This window comes from Arachis ipaensis, chromosome B03 (genome assembly GCF_000816755.2).
Source record: "Arachis ipaensis cultivar K30076 chromosome B03, Araip1.1, whole genome shotgun sequence".
Classification (NCBI taxonomy): Eukaryota; Viridiplantae; Streptophyta; class Magnoliopsida; order Fabales; family Fabaceae; genus Arachis; species Arachis ipaensis.
The window spans coordinates 115,575,987-115,597,092 of NC_029787.2; the positions used below are offsets into that span (position 1 = coordinate 115,575,987).

Genomic DNA, 21,106 nt, shown 5'->3' on the forward strand with positions numbered 1-21,106 from the left:
AGACCTATAGCACAGAAAAAACGCAACCTCGGCATGGAGAAAAGACAAGCATCCCTGGAGGAAACTAAAAAGCTCATTGATGCCGCATTCATTTGAGAAATCAGGTTCACAACTTGGTTAGCTAATGTTGTCATGGTAAAAAAAAAAACATAATGGTAAATGGCGCATGGGTGTTGACTTTACTGATTTAAACAAAGCATGTCCCAAAGATGCATATCCTTTATCATCTGTTGATGCTTTAGTTGATGATTCATTTGGCTTTGGCACTTTAAGTTTCATGGATGCATATTCTGGTTATAACCAGATCTTGATGCATCCTTCAGATCAAGATAAAACTGCATTTATAACTGAATATGGTAATTTTTGTTATAAAGTTATGCCTTTTGGCCTTAAGAATACAAGAGCAACTTAGCAACGACTTATGGATAAAATTTTTGCCAAGCAAATTGGTAGGATCATGGAAGTCTACGTTGATGATATGGTAGCAAAAATCAAGATCGGCGAGTCTCACATTGACAACCTCGTGGAGATATTCGCCTAAATTAGAAAGTACAATATGCGACTAAACCCTGAAAAATGTGCCTTCAGTGTTCAAGGAGCAAATTTCTTGGCCTTTTGCTTACAAGTGGAGGTATAGAGGCAAATCCTGACAAATACCGAGCTGTGTTGGAAATGAAGAGTCCTCAAATGATAAAGGAGGTCCAACGATTAAAAGGAAGGCTTGCTGTCTTATCAAGATTTTTACCTTGTTTAGCCTCTAAATCTTCTTGCTTTTTTAAATCACTAAAAAAGAAAAATAATTTTAATTGGGATAATGAATGTGAAAATATTTTTTCAAACTTCAAAGCTATTCTTTCAAAACCCCTGATTTCGCAAAAGCTTGAATGTGGGGAGGAACTTTATCTTTATTTATCCATCTCTGATTGGGCTGTTAGTTTTGGTCTTCTTACAGAAAGGAATAAGGTGCAAAAGCCTGCTTACTTTGTTAGCAAATCATTACAACATGCCGAGCTTGGTTATCTGAAGATAGAAAAGCTCGCTCTTGCACTGATATTCTCAACTAGGCGTCTCCGACCTTATTCCCAAAGTCATGTTATCAATGTTCGAACTGAGCAATCATTACGACAAGTGCTGACAAAGCTAGACTTAGCAGGACGACTAATAAAATGGTCTATCGAGTTCTCTGAGTTTGATATCCGATACCAAAGCCAATGATCTATCAAATCGCAATACCTAACATACTTCATCACTGAATTCACTGCTCTTAATTCTAAGGATCATTCCGTTGAATGAACCCTTTTTGTAGATGGTTCTTCTAATCCATAAGGATGTGGAGCTAGAATCCTCCTTGAAGATGGTAATGGAATTATTTTGGAGCATTCTCTATATTTTTCTTTTAAGGCAAGCAACAATCAAGACGAATATGAGACACTCATTGCCAGCCTAAAGTTAGCAATAGAGCTTAACATTTTTGAACTAAAGGTACACTGTGATTCTCTGCTAGTAGTACAACAGGTAAACCAATTATTTCAAGTCAAAGATCCTCTTTTAGCAAAATATTTAGAAATTGTCAAATCTCTCATTTCTTGTTTTTCCAAATTCAAAATTCATCATATTTCGAGGGAGCAAAATCACAGAGCTAACATTTTATCTAAACTAGCAAGTATACAATCACACACTTCGACCCTTTTACAATCCACTTTAGTTACACCAAGCATAACTCTAACCGATGTTTTAAGCACTACTTAGACTAATGATTGGCAATGACCTTATATCCAATATCTAAGAACTGGAAATATTCCATCTGGAGTTGACAACTTGAAAAAATTCCGACGACAAGTTTTCTTTTTTACATTATTAAATAATGTCCTATATAGATGAGGATATACTCATCAACTTTTAAAATGTTTAAATAGGTCGGAAGCTGATCTTGCTTTAGCTAAAGCCCATGAAGGCATCTGCAGCATACATGTAGGAGCTCGGAGCTTATCTTCTAAAATACTTCGTGCTGTTTTGTTTTGGCCGAGTTTACAAAAAGATTTTTTTGAAACATACTCCGATAATACATGTTCCATCCGAACTATTATATAACTCCGAAGTAAGTTGACCTTTTTACCAATGGGAAATTGATATTCTTGCTCCATTCCCTATTGCACCAGGTTAGATCAAATATTTGGTAGTTGTTGTAGAATATTTCTCTAAATGGATTGAGACACAACCATTAGCTAAAATCACGTCTCAACAAATGATTTTATTTGTCTGGAAACATATTATATGTAGATTTGGTATACCACAATACATTATCACTGATAATGATCACCAATTTGCTGATCATGGTTTTAACCTTTTTTTTTTACAGAACTTAAAGATCAATCAACATTTCTCTTCAGTTGAACATCCACAGAATAATGGATTAACTGAAGCAACAAACAAAGTAGTTTTACATGCTTTGACAAAGAAATTGGACGATGCAAAAGGACTTTGGACTGAGTTAATTCCAGAAATTCTTTGGGGATACAATACTACTATACACTCTACTACCTAAGAAACCTCCTTTCGCTTGGTTTATGGGTCTGACGCAATGATCTCGTTGGAGATCTCTCAATTATCGTTACGAACTCAAATTACCTACCAACACTTATAGTCAGAAGCTCCGCGGTTGGATTTGAATTCTATCGAAGAAATCCGAGATATAGCCACTCTTCATCATCAAGCAATACAATGCAACATAGCTCGACGATACAACCATAAGGTCCATCCCCGATCTTTCCAAATCAGCGACGTCGTACTTAGGAAGACTGAACAAGTCAGACAACCTCCATCTCATGGAAAATTGGCTGCCAAATGGGAGGCCCATTCCGAGTTACTAAAGTTCTAGGGAATGATGCATATCTTCTTCAATATTTAAATGGTACGATTTTACCTAATACTGGGAATGTTTTTTCTTTAAAATAATATCATAGCTAAAAGATATGGACAGATTTGTACTCTTTTTTCTACTCACAAGATTTTTTCCAAAATAAACGGTTTTTTTTTGGAGAGGTTTTAATGAGGTATGCCTACCTGTACTTTTGTGACCAAAGGTCTAATAACATTCTGTTACCGTTATATGAAACCCGACTTCTTTGTTCCTTCATTCTTTCTTTAATGAACGACATCCATCAATCCAATCTATAACTATAGAGGCAAATTACGAATCATTTATCTTGTATACAATTATGACTCAAAACTCTACCAATCAGATATTCAATAATATCAAAGTTTTATCCACTAGTGATAATTCTTCAATTTGACATAAATCAAAATTTTTACACACCAAATTTACCAATCAAAATTGGTAATTATCAATCATTGACAAACTCGGCAACAGTACTTCTCATCAACCATCAAGCTGATCTTTTTAATCAGAAAACCTATAAGTAATAGGAAACAAAATTTGGTATACCACAATACCAACTCTTAGTAATCCATCCAAATTTTACAAACATACCAACTCATTGGTCATCATCAAATGATTGATTCATTGATCTCCATAATCAATCTCAAAATATTAAACAGTCAATATCATCAAAATACTATCTAGCAACGACAAATTTCTACACCCAAATTCAAAAAAGCCAAAACACTAGGCAAATGTCAAATTCAAATCATCACAAGATTGATGACCAAAGTATTACAAAAATAAAAGGTATAAAATCAAAATGCAAACAGAAACTACAAATTACTCTGCTAAATTCTCATCATCTTCCTCGGCAACTTTATCATCATCCAATAACAATCCATTATGCACCACTTTACCCGGATCCATTTGAGAGAAATCATGATCTGGAGCCAAAAACTTCGCTTTCGTCACTGCACGTTCAAACCCTTCCGCAAAAGTATCTAAAATTTCAGTTTTCCTACCCTTTTCCATATTCTTCAGCTTCACAATCACTTCAATCATATGATTTTTCATGTTAAAAAGATCGCTTTCTTTCTTCTTCAGCAACTCTGAATCTTTCTCATAACTATTCTTTATTAATTTTAGTTCCTCTTTCTTTTTTGCAAATTTCTTTTTTAAATCATCTATCAAATTCTTCTTCAGTTCTAACTCTTCCTTCAAATTCACCGACTGATCAGTCTTCTCCAACAGCTTTTTATGCTTTCCCTCTTAACTCCTACCAAAGATCGTAATGCAAAACTCGAGCACTTAAGCCAAAACACATAAAGTACTTAAGTCATACCTGAAGATATTGATTATCTCCGACCTCATTAGCTAAGGTCACATCGGAAGTTGACTGAAGAACCTCATCAGCAACAACTGAAAAAGAAAAATTCCTATCCCACACCAAAGACCCATCCTCATCCTTAGCAAAACCATGAAATCTCTCCCATTTACTCGCGAAAGCAGTAAGCTCCTCCAGAGAAATTTCTTTTTTCTTCTCCATTAAGTCGTTACATATATCTTCTTGCATAAGGTCGACTTTCTTCTTCTTAAAAATAATATTTTTCTTTTTTGGAACTGATTGATTAACCTTTCCTTCTCCATCCACCGTACTTGGGTTCGGTGTAGCTCTTTTTCAACATTTTTGGTCTTCAGACGAGCTCTTAAGCTTGTCGTCAAGACTATGGATATTTTCCACTTATAAAAACACAGAAAAACAGTTTCAAAAATAGTCACATACTCAAATTATAATATAATTTATAAACTCTTACCGAGATAGTTCATCACAAACATTTTATCCTCTTCCCATGGAAGCAAATAAAAAACAAAAATTAAATTTTTTCTGTCAACAACCTCCACCAGATAACCTATTATGCATTCATTTCTAGCACTTATTTTTTTTTTACTCAAAATGTGTTGTGGTTGTGAACACCAAAAGAGAGAAAACTTTTCACCGAGGTGTTCGTCTAGATAAAAAGAAAATTTTTCATCTATCGATTTTACCTTAAGAAATTTTTTTTTAAATCTTTGAAGGAGGATTTATACAGTTTGAAAATAGCAAAATCAGGAGAGCTATTCAGATTAGCCCAAACTCTTTCGAGATCCTTTTAGCTTGAAATAAAGAAAAAAGAACTCCACTGAAGGTTTTATTTTCAAAAACTCCATTAGAATTTCAAAAAAGCCTAACCATTTGGATGAAATTAGGAGGGAGCATATTTCAATTGTTTCAACACATCACATTCAAATCCAATAAATGACAGTTTTACACGAAGCTCTTCTAATACACAACTGTACATGTAGAAGTATTCAAAATAATTTTTTCTATGAAAAACATGGTCAACTCAACTGCATGGTAACAATTCAACCCGCACCCTAAATCCTTCCCTCACTATTTTTGATGCATCTATTTCACTTACACTATCTTTATCCACGAATAAAGACCCATAGATTTTTACATTCTCACCAACCCACTTATACGAACCATCATCATCATTTTTCTGTATTTCTTTCTCCTTTTTATCAACCATCATTTTCAGAGAGCAAAAATGAAGGAGGAGAAGGAGGAGGAGGAGGTACAATAAACATAAACTACAACTGACATCTATTACTCATGTTTTTATCACTTCTTTTTCCAACACATTTTCATGAAAGAGAAGTAACCTTTATGAAACCCTTCAAGATTCTAAATAAATACAATGTCAAATTTAATAGAACCTATTCAGTTCCATCACAAACGCATAATTGTTTCATTTCAAACCAACGATCCTGATTGCGTTAGAAAATGGAATGATGGCTTCTTTACATTCAATGACAAGACTTTTACTTTTTTTAATATTTACTTATTTATTTTATTTATTTCTTATTTTCACTTATTTTAATAAAGTAAGTTGAATTGGGGCTCTATATCTATAACTAAAAGTGCGGAGTTATAACTCATCATTTAAAGCTCAACTTGCTTTATCAAAATATTATCAAGCCAAACTTGGGGGTTATGATATGACCATTATAACTCGGTCATATCACTACAAGAAAAAAGGCCTATGGCCACGCTTTTTTCTTGTCACGTTTTAAAAGCGTGGCCAAAAGTGGTCAATGGCCATGCTTTTATGAGGGTGGCGATAGATTAGAGATTTGGCCACTTTTTTCTTGCTACGCTTAAAAAGTGTGGCGAAAAGGGTCTACAGCCACGCTTTTATGAGAGTAGCAATTGATTCGAGATTTAGCCACGCTTTTTTTTGTCACGCTTAAAAAGCATAGCCATAGAGGAAAACAGGCACGCTTTTAAAGCGTGACGACAGGGTTTTGTTAGGGTGACGTTTTAAAAGCGTGGCCATTTCTTGTAACTTTTTTGGCACGCTTCAAAAGCTTGGCCAAAAGGTCCTCCAAACAACAAAACGCTGCGTTCCTTCATGATTTTAAACGCTGCGTTCTTCTCCTTCATTATTCGAAATTAAAGAACCCCTTTTCTCTTCAAAGAACTCAGAACCCTAAAAGCTTCGAAGAACCCCAGCCCCTCATCCCAGCCCTCCGTGAAGAACCCAACCCTCCGAAGAACCCCAGCGCTCGCAATGCCTCTGTCGTTACTCTCTCTTCCGGAACTTCCACCATCGCTGCTCCTTCGGTGGTGACTCTCGCAGGTGGTGACTCTTTCGGCGCTCACCGTCCATCGCAAGCCCTCCGTTGACGGCCAAAAGAAACCCTTCCGCGGAGCTGTTTTGAGACCTCTGGCATCATTGCTGGTTTTTCTCAGATTCCCTTTGCCACCGTGAGCTCTCTTTCTCTCCTCCATTTTTCTTTTTTGGAATTTTCTGGGCCTAGAAACAATTGCTGTTTTTTCTCAGATTCTCTGATTGATATGAAAGGAAGCGCTAGGGTTTTTTTTATTAGTATAAGGTTCCCCTTTGCTCTCTGCTCGTCGACTCCCCTGCTCCTTCTCCTAGTCCCGATTGGAGATGCCTCTGCAGGTACCTTCTATTGTCTTTTGGTGTTTTATTTTTTGGTTGTTTATTATTTGGTTGAATTGTGTTATGATTATGTAAATTTTCAGAATTCATGATTATGGATTTTCAACTGTGTGAACTATGCAACTGTTATTTTCTACTTTTTGAAATTAAAGCTTTAATTTATATTTATATATAAATGCTTCTAATCTGTTTGATCAAATTGTACTTAGTAAGATAATAACCTTTGGTTGTATTGTTGTTAACCATCCTTTATGCTCTGATCATCATTAAGTAGGTACAGAAGTATAAGATAGTGTGAGGAATTAATTTTAAAGTTAAGATAGAAGTAATGGCGACATAGCCATGGATGAATATCATCGCTACAAGGTGCAGTACTTCAAATCACCTGAATCATTAGCTTGTATGTAACAATTCAAAAATAGAGAAATTAGGCATAATCATTTTGATTCTTCTGAAAAAAGAAAAACATTGCTAATGCAGGAAGATGTTGAGATCATGAAGGATTTAAACATGGATGCTTATAGATTCTCCATCTCTTGGTCCAGAATACTACCAAGTAAGAAACATGACACTAGTTTACTCTTAAGTTTGCAAAATAATTGTAAGAGTTAATAATCAAAATGGTTCGCGTCATTTTAGTACTCGAAAGATAAAACACTTTAAATTGGTCTTATTGAGGTCTCTGATCTTTAGAAGACCAAATTAATTACATGTGATCTTTTCAGAGACCATTGAAACTATTATCTCTTAATTAACTTAATATAATAGATTTGAATTATCTTTTTAAGATTATTAGATTGTTAATTTGTTATGTGGGGAAAATTAAATACATTTCTAATTCTCTCTCTTTCCTTGTCTCTGTCTTTAAAGGGAACACCAAGTAAAAGTCCAATATGAAAATGAAGACATGAAGTCATCAACATATTATATAGCTTGCTGTATTGTGATCTTCATTGATTTAAATTCAGTAATATATATTTCTTATTCTTACTTATGTTATATTATTCATCAGAGTGAAGTGGTTCATTAATTATTATTAAGTTAATTAAACGTTAGATCCTTTGGTTAATTGCAGAGGGAAAGCTCAGTGGAAGTGTAAACAAGGAAGGAATCAAGTACTATAATAACCTCATCAGTGAGCTACTAGCTAAAGGTTCATCATATTGTATATGTGGCTAAAATATTTGATTGTTTAATTCAATCTTTTCTTTTTCTATTTCAATAATTCAACCTTTTGTGACTATTTTACATTGGGACATCCCTCAAGTCTTAGAAGATGAATATGGTGGCCTTTTAAGTCCTAAGATAGTGTAATTCAAATTTCTTACTTATATTTGTCAAAAGATTTGTCAGCATGCCTTTAACATTAATCTTTTTCTCTCTTTTTTTTCCCTTTTATAGTGATGATTTTCGAGACTATGCCGAGGTTTGTTTTAAAGAATTCGGAGATAGAGTGAAGCATTGGATCACAGTCAACGAGCCATGGTCTATTGGAAAATTCGCCTACGCAATTGGAGCTTATGCACCTGGAAGATGTTCATCATGGCAAAACCTTAATTGTAGTGGTGGTGGGTGATTCTGCCACTGAACCTTATATAGTGTCACATTATCAGTTACTAGCTCATGCAGCTGCTGTTAACATCTACAAGACTAAGTATCAGGTTTTGTTATGTTTATTGTATTATGAAAATGGATCAACCTGAATTAAGACTAGTATTGAGACCAAAATCTTCATATTCTTTTTTGTTTGTAGGAAACTCAAAAGGGTAAGATAGGGATAGAAATAAATAGTATGATAGTACCCTTTTGCAATGCCAATGATGTGTTAGAATTGCTTGTTTCTTCAGTACATGGCATGCTTATTCATATCACCAACTCACTTTTGCATATTTGTTGTAATTTCACAATAACTTTAGTATATTTAAATAAGTTATACTAGCTTTAGAATCAATGAGATGTTTATTTGGAAAACATAAAGAAGAATAAAATTAAGCAAATTTTAACATGCAACTAGTAAAAGTACATAGCAGTAAAGGGTGAAGACTGAAGACTTTCTTAAGTTTCTTTTTGTGTTATGGGCTTATGGCCAAGTTGTTGATCAATTAGGTAACCTCCACCCCCTCTTTTTTTATTAATGGTAAACTGCATAATAGTAAACCTTAGGACACTTTTGAATATATTCGATTATATATATTGCTTGATAAAAGAAAAAAGGGGCTGTGGCATGTGATGATTTCTGGACTAAATTGTGACGAGTATACCTAATTGACTATGAAGTATTATTAGGCATTGGATATATATCTTGCATTACAGGCTCAACCAGTGAATGTTCCAACTAGTTTTAAGCAGAGGGCAATGTTCGTGGGTGAGATTTGGCATGCTGCAGGTGACAATGCTTCTGATATTGATTGGTATGCCAAGCGCACTATCTTGGCAGGAATATACTTGACAATCGAGATTTATATGCTGACAGATACATCTCCTCGTTTGTTTTTCTGCCCCTTCTTTCTGAGCATACAAATTTTCTCATATTTTTTCTCCTCGTTTGTTTTTCTGCCCCTTCTTTGCATTAACGATCCTTGATTCTAGGGGATGGGGTTATTAATCCTTTTTCATTTATATCAGTTTCATTTTGTGAAAAGCTAAAGTAGACAATTAACTGAGACTTGGGCTAGATGCTTTACTGTAAAGTCTTATCCAGATATGTATTACAGGTTTAGACACAATAGACAATACTAGTAATAGTTGAAAAGTACAAATTGGGAAAAGTACAAATTGTTTCAATTAAATACAAAGCTAATAGATAAGATACGCGTATTTATATGCATAGGTGCGACGAGAAATCCCTTGAGAATTCATTTTGCAAATGTGCTATGGTCACTCGCGGATAAAAAATTACAAAAACATCATACAGATTTATATACATATGGTTCCTTTATTGGAACGTAGTGTTAAGTATCCATCTGCTTGTACGGTAGCAGAATGTTATTTCTTTGCATGGGAGAATATGCTTTTGTCCTGCTATTTTGGGTGACCAAGTTTCTTTTATATTGTGTTGTGTCTCCATAACTTGGCTGGCTGCAATTTTTTAGTTTTTAATTTGGGTAGAACCTTTCAACATCATGTTTTTGTGATGTTTGTCCCTTTCTCACCTTTTTTCTTTTGGTTCATATTACAAATTTCCAACTCACTCACACTACACACTTACACACAACCCTATAAGGGGTTCACCGTCTGTGTGTTCTTTCCTAATTTTTGGTTTATATCTAACATTTAAATGGATCTGTCAATGTGGTGTGATTTACATTATCTGAATATTTTCTGCAGAAATTTTTTATTCAAGCAAGAAAAATGAAATGCACACTAGCTTCACTCATTGATATAATTAGTACAAGAGAAAGCACATAAGTAGGGTAAGCCATAGTTATGAATTCTTTTTATATAGCTGCTGTTGTCTATGTTTATCTATTACTTGAAGCCACTATCACTTGGATTTCCTTTTCTAGGCTTGAGTTCTTCATTGGACTAATTTATGCATAATTTAATGGTCTTTAACTTTAGAATTGATGGTTATCAGTGGCTAAGAGAAGGGGGATTGAATCTTAGCCGCCTTTTTACTTGACAACACTTGCTGGCCTTTGAAACTACTTCTGGAAACTTTTTGTCTTTTTATCTCGTAACCAGCCACGAGACTTTTTCTTTTGTCTTGTACCCAGCCACGAGACTTTTCTTTTTGTCTCGTCAGTTAGCACGAGATATTTTTGGTTTTATCTCATGTACAGCAGAAACAGAAATGGAGTAGAAGAGGGAGAAAATTACATCCAGATATATCCTGGTTCAGCTGCTAAGTGCAGTGCAGCCTACATCCAGTCTCCATCACAATAATGATGAAATTTCACTATAATCCTTCTTGATTACAAACACCAATTTTTCCTAGGAACTACTCTTCCTATTTGGGACAAGTCCAGAATCTAAACCCCAATCCTAAACTTGACTTGGTCACTGCCAAGCTTTCAACTGTACAGTACTAACCCAACTTACAAGAAAATTCCCATAGAATCATGAAACACAACACAGATGAACAAAGGAACTCTAAGAACATCTATGGATTTTTCTTTTAATTTTGTACTCTCTGCCTTTTTCAGCTCTATGGCTTTTTCATACAAACCTCACTGTTTACCTTTTTCCATGAGACTCAAGACATGACAAAATTAAACAAAAAAATACAAAATGAAGAACATTGAAGGAGAAGAAATTCTGTTAGCTTGGGAAGCTATAGGAATTCTGTGCTCACTCTTTTCTTTTCCTTGAATCAAACCCTGACTGTTCACCCTTACTTATAGGGAGAAGCCTCCAATGTTGAAAACCAAATAAACCAAGCCAATCTTCTTCTTCTTCAAATAGAACTGGTTCGGCCAGAGAGAGAGAAAAGATAACCCATGAAAAACCCAACATGCAATTACCTCTAGTTCTTCTTTGGTCACCAATCTTCATCAATCCGAGCCCTTCATCCTTGCCTTGCTCTCCAAGATGAACTTCTGGCCCTTGATGCTTCATGATGATGATAGCTTCATCTGCTCCAATCTCTTCCTCCTCCATCACGTAGCCACTGTAGCTACCTCCTGTGATGGTTGAGCAGAATCAGAGACAAGCTATCCCTCCAAGGATCTTCTTCTCTAACCAAAATCTTCTCTTCCATTTTTTGGTATGGAGAAGCCAAGATCTCTTCACAAAATCTTACTACAAGTGAATGAGAATCTTAGCCACAGCATACTTTTAGTTTTCTTTTTCTTGCCATCATTGTGATGGTCTTGTTACTTGCATCTTCATTTCTTTGGTGTCTAGCCATAGCCTCCATGCTTTCTTTGTAATAATATGATCGAAGGTAGAAGAGAGAGTAGAGAGAGAGAAAAGAAAATATTCAATGGATTTGAGCAACAATTAATGTAACAAAGAGAGAGAACAAAAGTAAACTCAAGTTTTCCACTTCCCTTTGCTGAGTAGCGTATAGAGTCATTAAAGCTATCAAATTAATTTCTCTCTCTCATTTATGTTTCCAATGCTAGCAAATTAAATTTTGAAATTCATCCCACAATAAGAAATGGAATCCGTTGGAAGCATGAAGCCAATTTGCTTTCTTTCTTATTTTGGTTTCGGATCAAGCATTGGAGTATCCAACCAAGATTTGAGTTGGGCTAATGATAATGTGAATTGAATCAAGCCCATCCATAAATAATAATTCAGCCACACTTCTTTGTTTATTTGTATCAAAGCTAATGATAAAGTCAATTGGGCTTAATTCACAAATTCTGGCCCAATTAACACAACCATGATTTCAGCCATATAAATTTAATACCAAGGCTGATTATATGAATTGGGTTAGCCAATATTTTTCGGTCCAACACTAAAATCTGCATTGCAAAAATATTTAAATTAGCATATATGAATTAACATCAAGTTAATAATTTTGCAATTAATCATATTAATAATGTTTGATCATCATTATATTAAATTAGAGTTTTCCAAACTCATCAATCTCCCCCTTGATGACAAACATTATTAAAATTGAAATGAAAAAAAATTAAAGATTAAAGTATAGAATACTCCCTTTGAATATTTGAATTTCTCCCCTTTTCTAATTGTCACATGGCTCCCCCTTAATGTATGCTATTTTACCAAGGGAATATTTTATACCTGTAACAATTTTTATCAAGCCTAAGGCAACAATGTTATTCAACATATTCATTATGTAATGTTGAATGGCTTGATTTATAAGCAGATTTGAATGATAATCAAAACTCATTTGTTATCAATAATTTGATTTTCTGCTCAATCATACACAAAAAAATTTGCTGTAAAAATATTTTCCAATCAACACATCAGGACAAGTTAATCAGAACCAGGAAAATATTTGTAAACAAGCATGATTATTTCAAGACATAGCAACTATATGTCACAACTTGAAGGAACTGCCAAAAATCTTCCTTAATCCAGAACAACAAAACATTTTACCAAGCTACATCAAATGCATTAAACAAAGAAAACAGCAGGCCTTTCTATGAAACAGTATGCATCACAAGCATATACCAACAAAACAGCAAACAATTTATAACAAGGGTGATCATAAATCCACAAGGATTTCATCTCCTGTTTTCCAGTTTCAATTTTCAGAGCCATTTCTCCCCCTTTTGGCATCAATGGGCACCTGCAAAAGATGACATAGCAAACAGAATATCTGAAATATACCCAAAGTATCCAGAGTGTATCACAGAGTTATAAGTTCAACAGTATCCAAACAGACAAAATAGAGTATCAAATTGAGCCTAATCATGCCAATATCAAATACTAAGAAATCAATCATCAGATAAATGAAGCTCAGATTCCTCAGCCCTTTCTTCACTTGCAATTCCCAACTCTTCTTCAAGGCTCTCCAGCATCAGGCTTACCCTATCCTTGTACCTTATCCACGCCTTCTCATTTTCATAGGCTAGCTTGCGTGCCACCTTATGGAATTGTACCATGAGCTCCGACATGTTTGAAAATTCAGTGAGAATTTCTTTGGTAGATTCGGTTGCCTTGGAAGACTCAGGTCGACTCTCATAGTCACTCTCCGAAGCCACATATTTCTTCTCCTTAGTTCCCTTAACAGCTCCTCCTCCTTTGATCATAGACACCTTGTTTTCTATAGCCTCATTTAAGAGATCAATTTTAAAAAATTCAAAGATACTTGTTAAAAATATACCATAAGGAAGATTTACCATTTTAGTGCTCTTAACCGATTCCCACATGTGTCTGATCATAAGGTAACTAAATGATATAGGAGTAGATGTAACAAGAGCAAAAATAATGAGAGAGTCAGAGAATGTTACTCTATTATGGGAGCCGCTTTGAGGAGTCAGGATGTGGGTGATGATCCTGTGAAGCAGAGAATTGGTGAGACTGAGGGCTTTGTGGGTAGGAGTAGTCCCATCCAAGCCAGAGAGGTTTTCACAAATGTGTTGGAGGACAATTTTATAGGTGACTCCGACCTGTGAGTCCCATTTCTCGGCCATATATGCTCTCGGCCCCTCCTCTTTGTAGCCTAGAGCCGTCCCAATGGTTCCAGTGTCAAGAGTGATGTGAACTCTCTTCACATATGAGTGGATGGTACCATCAATCAGTCGCATGTTAGCATAGAACTCACGTACCAAACCAGGATAAACCGGTTTCTGAATGTGGAGCAGTGGAGTCCATTGGAGAAGTTCAAAAAGAGAAGAAACATTTATCCCTTTGTTGGTAAGTGAGTCGAGATTGACGAGATAGGTGGCACAGAGATGACGTTTTTTCCAGAACCTCCTTGTGGAATTCATATGAAGCACAAGAGTTGAACCTGGCAGGATCATAGTGAGAGTGTGGTTTGTTGAATTTGTTCTTGAAATCCAAGGACTCCAGGTTTGCTGGTTCCTTTGTGTTGTGCAGCGCGAACCCTTTAGTTTTCTGGGTACTCCTTCCGGGTGTGGCCTTCTTTGGTGGAGATGGTGGTGGTGATGGAATGGGTGAGGTGTGTGATTCTTCCTCTTCTTCCACAGGAACCCTCTCTTTCTTCTTCCTTGAAGAGGTTTTTGTGGCTATGACTTTCCTTCTCATGGTGTCTGTTTGTTTCGAGGGTGGTGAGGGAGAAGATGAGGATGTGGAATGGATATGGATGTGGGTGTGAGATTGAGGAGTGGACGGTTTTTGAGAGAAGAGAATCCTTTCACTTTTTCTAGGGGCAGTTTTCTTTTTCATGATGATAATGGAGAAGTGGAAGATGGGGGTTGAATAGAAACCGAATTGAGTGAGGGAGGAGGGAGGTTAGGGAAGCATAAAATGTGGAATGGAGAGAGAATTTGAAGGAATTTAATGACCATTAAGGAGCGGTTATTACCCAAGGAAGTTTTTCTTTTATTTGAAATAAATTGAAAAGTGGTTTCCTAGAATCAAGGGATTAGGTGAAGAGAAAGATTTGATTTGACAACATCCTCTTCCAACTAGATTTGATGAGCCAACAAAAAGAGATTGTGATTTACATAGAGAGAAACTAACAAAATGGTCAGAGTGGGGTCAAGGAAATTTGGTGGGGCCCATTAGAATTAATTTCGGCACAGTCTCCCCCTTGATCACAGCCCTTCCAACATACTCTGATTTTTATCTCCTCCTTTCCTACGAGACAAAACTGAGTAGAATCAAAATTTCACAAGTTATCAATAGAACTTAAATCAATCATTCCCAAACTTTTTCTCAAAGTGCAGAATCTGTCTTCACAGAGGGGTTTTGTAAAAATGTCAGCAAGTTGGTCTTCAGATTTTACAAATTGAATATCAATAGTACCCTTTTGCACATGTTCTCTAATGAAATGATATTTAATTTTAATGTGCTTGGTTCTTGAGTGCAGGACATGATTTTTTGAAATGTTTATAGCACTCATATTATCACAAAATAAGGGTATACTGTTGATCTTTAATTGGTAGTCTTCCAACTGCGTTTTTAACCAAATTAATTGTGAACAACATACATATGTGGAAATATATTCAGCTTCAGCTGTGGATAGAGCCACTGTGGCTTGCTTTTTGCTTGACCACATGTTGAGTGAGCTTCCAAGGAAGCAACACATGCCGGATGTACTCCGTCTATCCACCCTATCTCCCGCATAATCTGCATCACAAAACCCTACTGCACAAAAGTCATCAGATTTAGGATACCACAACCCATAATCACTAGTTCCCTTAATGTATCTAATGATGCGCTTAATGGCTGAAAGATGGGATTCTTTTGGGTGAGATTGAAACCTTGAACATACACCCACACTTTGAACAATGTCCGGTCTAGAGGAGGTAAGGTACATGAGTGAACCTATCATTCCTCTATACCTTGTTTCATCCACATCTTTGCCATCATCATCCTTTTCAAATTTTGTGTTAAGATGCATTTGTGATCCCATTGGTTTGGAACTTTCTAGGCCAAATTTTTTGATAAGTTCTTTTGCATACTTTCCTTGGTGAATAAAGGTACCACTAGGAGTTTGTTTAATTTGAAGGCCAAGAAAGAAAGTAAGCTCTCCCATTAAACTCATCTCAAACTCACTAGTCATGAGTTTTCCAAACTCTTCACACAAGGACTCATTGGCCGAACCAAACACAATGTCATTCACATAAACTTGAACTAGGAGAATATCATCATTAGATGCTTTAATGAATAAAGTTGTGTCGGTGGTTCCCCTTTGAAAGTGATTTTCCAATAGGAAGGCACTAAGCCTTTCATACCAAGCTCTTGGAGCTTGCCTAAGGCCATAAAGGGCCTTTGATAGTTTGAAAACATGATTTGGGAAATCTTTATGTTCAAAACCGGGGGGTTGTATGATAAACCACTATTTTATGGTTTACCTTGTGCTCAATTGAGTGATTTTTATCAACTCTTTACCCACTTATTTATACTAATCGCATGTTTTACATTTTCCTTTCTGATTTTGTGCTATGATTGAAAACATGTTTCCTAGGCCTTTAAATTACTAACTTTAATCCTCTCTTATTACCATTCGATGCTGTGATATGTGCGTTAAGTGTTTTCAGAGATTACAGGACAGGAATGGCTCAGAGGATGGAAAGGAAGCATGCAAAAGTAGAAGGAATACAAGAAGCTGAAGGAACTGCAAAGCTGTCAGCCCGACCCTCTCGCACTAAAATAGTCATAACTTGAGCTACAGAGATCCAAATGAGGCAGTTCCAGTTGCGTTGGAAAGCTAACGTCTGGGGCTTCGAAATGATATATAATTTGCCATAGTTTCTTTGAGGATAAGTGACGCAAACGCGTGCTCCACGCGGATGCGTCGCAGTGACGAAAATCAGCGTGTTTGAATTCGCAACCAGCGAATTCTGGGCTGTTTCTGACCCAGTTTTCGGCCCAAAAAATACATATTAGAAGCTATAAAGTGGAGAAATGCATCCATTCATGAGAGAAGAATTCATACAATATTCATAATTCATAATTTTAGGATTAGATGTAGTTTTTAGAGAGAGAGGTTCTCTCCTCTCTCTTAGGATTAGGATTTAGGATTTCTATTATGTTTAGGCTACTTCTCTTCAATTTTCAGGTTCAATGTTCTTTTAATTTAAGATTCTTATATTCTGCATTTATTTCATAATATTTTTCCATTTAAATCTATTATTTGTTTAATTGTTTCCAATTGAATTTTAATTACCATGTTCCCTCTTTACTTCTTTTATGATTTATGAAAATGGCATTCATATTAACTGAGTAGACTCCCAATTTGATTTTGGAGTTGATTAATATTTGGAGACCCTTGAGTTGGAATACTCAAGAATTAATTGGTAATTGGAAGTTGTTGGCTAGCACTCTAGTTACTACGCTAATCCTTCCCAAGGGAGAGGATTAGGACTTGTGAACAGAAGTTGGCTCCCAACTTAATTTTCCTTTATTTAGTAAAGGATAACCAAGTAGAAACAACAACCTATTACTGTTAATCTTGAGAAATCCAACGAGGATAGAACTTCCGATTAATCTTCTCCGGGTCAAGGCTTTTAATTTAATTACATAAAATCTCTTATTTATTTTTATTGCTTTAATTTATAATTATATCTGTGTCCATTGCCCAAACTCCAAAACCCCCAATTTACAAGACTCATAACCAATAATAAACACATCTCCCTACAATTTCTTGAGAAAACGACCCGAGGTTTGAATACTTCGGTTATAAATTTTATTGGGTTTGCTTAAGTGACAACCAAAACTTTTGTACGAAAAGATTCTCTGTTGGTTTAGAAACTATACTTACAATGCGATTATATTTATAAAATTTCTTTACCGATAGAAAATCTTATTCGTCAAAATGGCGCCGTTGCCGGGGAATTGCAAACGTGTGCCTTATTATTGGTTATTGTAAATATTTGCTTTTTGCTTGTTTATTTGTTTTTATTTAAAAAAATTTAGATTTTTATTTTAAAATTTTTATCTTATCTTATCTTAGTTTTAAATTTTAAAATTCAAATCTTTTTCAAAAATCATATCTTTTTCAAAATCTTATCTTATCTTATTTCAAAAATCAAATTTCAAATTTCAATATTTAAATTTCAAATTTCAAAATTTAAATTTAAAATTTTTTTCAAAATTTAAATCTTTTTCAAATCTTTATCTTATATTGTTGACTTTTTCAAAATGCAAAATTCAAAATTCAAAATTCAAAATTTAAATTTCAAAAACCTTTTTAATTTTTAAAAACTTATCTTATCTTACCTAACTTATCTTATCTTTTCTAATCTTAAAGTCAAATCTTTTTCAAATCTTTTCTCTTATTTTATTTTATTTTATTTTATTTTCTTTTGCTTGTTTATTTGTTTTTGTTTTTAATTTCTATTAGCCACTATGAATTCTCAACCCTCTGCTTTCAAGTTTGGTTCCAATGTTGTTGAAAGGAATGGAAGCTATAACAGGAACATGTATCAAGGTCAAAACAATCAAAGATGGAAGGAGCCACGAGGATCTGATCCACCCTTTAGGCATCAACACCCTCCAAGATACCATGGACCACGACCATTCCACAATGCATGTCAAGACAATAGATATGGTGGACCCCTTATAGTTACCAACAAGCCCCGCCATATGCTTATGAACCACCTCCTCAACACAACTCTGGACCACCATACTCACAAGCCACCTACAACCATTCACTTCCATATGACTCTAATCTTTATCCACCACCCCAACCTCCATTGGATAACAATACACTCATCTCTAACATCATTGGTCTCACCTCTAGACTCCAAAATCTTATATCCCGCATGGACCAACCCTCTACCTCCAATATTCAACTCTCAAGCTCTAGTGCACTTCCTTTTCAACCACATAATGATATTTCCATCCCATCACCATCCTCCATGGAAGAGCACCCACATCCATCAATCCAAGAGCAAGATGATCCCAATTATGCTATTGATATGGAACAAGAAAGAAGAAAGAAGAAATCATCTTCGCGAATCCATACTTCATAAGAAGCTAGAGGAGGCCCTACAGATGAAGGTAGTAGAAACCCTTGAAGTCGAAGGAGTGATTAAAGAATTAGTGAAGGAAGACATCAAAGAGGAGTCTAATCTTGTCTTAGATCAAGAGGAGGCCCAAAAGGTGAAGGTAGGAGAGATCCTTGAAGATGAAGGAATAGTTGAAAGGAGTTGTCATGGAAAAGAAATCATCAAGGATGAGTATGATTTTATACTAAAACAACTAGACAAAGCAGTAATTATTAAAGAAGAAGAAGCACAACCTCCCATGCCCTTGGTGAGCAATAAAGAAGAGATTGAATTGGAGGAAAGCTACCAAGAGGACGAGGTTAAAACTAAAGAAGCTTGCAAAGAGGTGGAAGTTGCCATGGGAGAGCACAAGGGAATGGAGCTTGAAATCACCTTGCCAAAGCTGTTGGAGACCTCTCCCCCAAAGCCATTACCATCCAATACGACATTCAAGTGGGTAAAATTCTTATCCTTGACCTTTACTTTCTCACTTTAATATGGTTTACTTGAGACAGATGGTCAGCTTAAAGCTCTTTGTGGCTTTAAGAGTGAGAGGGAGATGGTTAGTGGTTGGCAACACCATCCTAGGTTCGTTATGGTTGGAAGCTCAAAATCTAAATGCAAGGGTTGGTGTAAAGCTCGAATGAATGGGTCTAGGAAGCTGTTTGGATGCCTTAGTGAGAATTCGGATTGCTTACCACCCGGATGGAATCATCATGATCTACTTGAAGATGGGTGTAGAAACAAGATTTGGGATCCGGGAATATATGAGGATCGATTTTGGAAGCTCAAAGCTTGTGAAGAACTCCATCAAAGCTTGAAGAATCTACCTGGTATTGATAGAGCTTATTGGAAGTCCAAGCATTGGTGGAAGTTTCAGGATGAGTTCAAGCATAAGTCACCATGACAAGGAGCTCACCAACTGTCAAACTTAAGGACTTTAACCAAAAGTGTTAGGTGGGAGACAACCCACCATGGTATGATCGTTCCTTTTTCAATTTTAATTTTATTTCGTTTTGTTTGTTTTTGAGTTTTATTTTATTTTATTTCATTGAACCTGGAATTATTCATAACATCCACATTAGCATTGCATTTTGCATCCTGCATAAAAAAAAAAAAAACACGCACGTGACGCTTAAGCGTCGCTGACGCGTCCGCGTCACAGGTGCGTTGGGAAGAAACCAAAATTAAATAGAAAGTCACGCGACAGCATGGCTAGAGGCGTGCCTTAGGCACAAACACGCCCACGCGACCGCGTTGCTGACGCGTTCGCGTCGTTTGCGAAATAGCCTCCCCACGCATCCACGTCACCCACGCGAACGCGTGGCTCTGTAAAATTGACGTAACGAGGTGTATGGCAGAGAGTTATGATGGAGCTGGGCTAGATTCATGCCAGAAGCACAAGCCCTATCACGTGAACGCGTGCTCCACGCGTCCGCGTTATTTTTCAAAGTATGGCCATTCACGCGATCGCGTCAAACACGCCAACGCGTCACCCTAAATTTTGGCAAAATAAGTTTGAAACAGAGAGTTGCGCAAACGCGAGGCTGCACTCTCACCAATCGCACAAATCAGGCCACGCAATCGCGTGACCCACGCGTCCGCGTCACCTGAACTTATCGCACACCACGCGACCGCGTCACTCACGCGTCCGCGTCACATACGGCGCACAGCTTATCCAGATCAGCCAAATATCTTATCTTTTCTTCCCCAATCTTAATTTTTCTTATCCTTCCTTACTTTCTTCTTCTTCATCTTTTTAACTTCTCATCCTTCTTCGCTTTCATCCTATTTTACTTAATTTATTTGCATACTTTCATTCATTGCATTTTAATTTTTGTGCATATTTTTATTTCTTTTTCTAAATTTATTATTTTATCATTGGTGTTAAATGCTCTTATTCAACTATTGTATCTTTTCTGGTATTATTTTGATGCTTAGTGACTTGTTCACACTGTTAGATGATATTATCTTTTTGTCAATGTCAACCTTTTATGATACCTGTATTCCTTTTGCATTGACATGAACTTACACTGTCTTTCATTATCTACTGTCTCTTCCCATTGTTGAAAATTTTGCACCACTAGTATGCCATGTGCTTCTATTGTTTTCTCACGTACATGTTGAAGCTTCCATGTAAATGAAACCCTTATCATTTGGCGTTAACCCACATATACTTC

General features: G+C 35.9%; 1 protein-coding gene across 2 annotated transcripts; it reads left to right on the forward strand.

Annotated features, from left to right (window-relative positions):
- Positions 6,337-8,980, forward strand: LOC107634665 (cyanogenic beta-glucosidase-like). Of its 2 annotated transcripts, XM_021119332.1 has the most exons (7): positions 6,337-6,689; positions 6,766-6,888; positions 7,369-7,444; positions 7,964-8,043; positions 8,113-8,198; positions 8,290-8,549; positions 8,642-8,980. In XM_021119332.1, exons 2-6 carry the CDS (start codon positions 6,877-6,879, stop codon positions 8,462-8,464), a joined length of 429 nt encoding a protein of 142 aa, XP_020974991.1. In that variant the 5' UTR covers positions 6,337-6,689; positions 6,766-6,876; the 3' UTR covers positions 8,465-8,549; positions 8,642-8,980. The 2 variants fall into 2 exon arrangements, with proteins under 2 accessions (XP_020974991.1, XP_020974990.1); XM_021119331.1 differs by lacking the exons at positions 6,337-6,689; positions 6,766-6,888 and adding an exon at positions 7,163-7,254.

Bases quoted from the DNA above. Each gene is read 5' to 3' on its own strand.
- LOC107634665 (XM_021119331.1), top strand. From the start codon at position 7,231: ATGGATGAATATCATCGCTACAAG. The intron at 7,445-7,963 runs GTAAGAAACATG...GGTTAATTGCAG, and splicing joins TTGGTCCAGAATACTACCAA to AGGGAAAGCTCAGTGGAAGT. The intron at 8,044-8,112 runs TCATCATATTGT...TCTATTTCAATA, and splicing joins GTGAGCTACTAGCTAAAGGT to ATTCAACCTTTTGTGACTAT.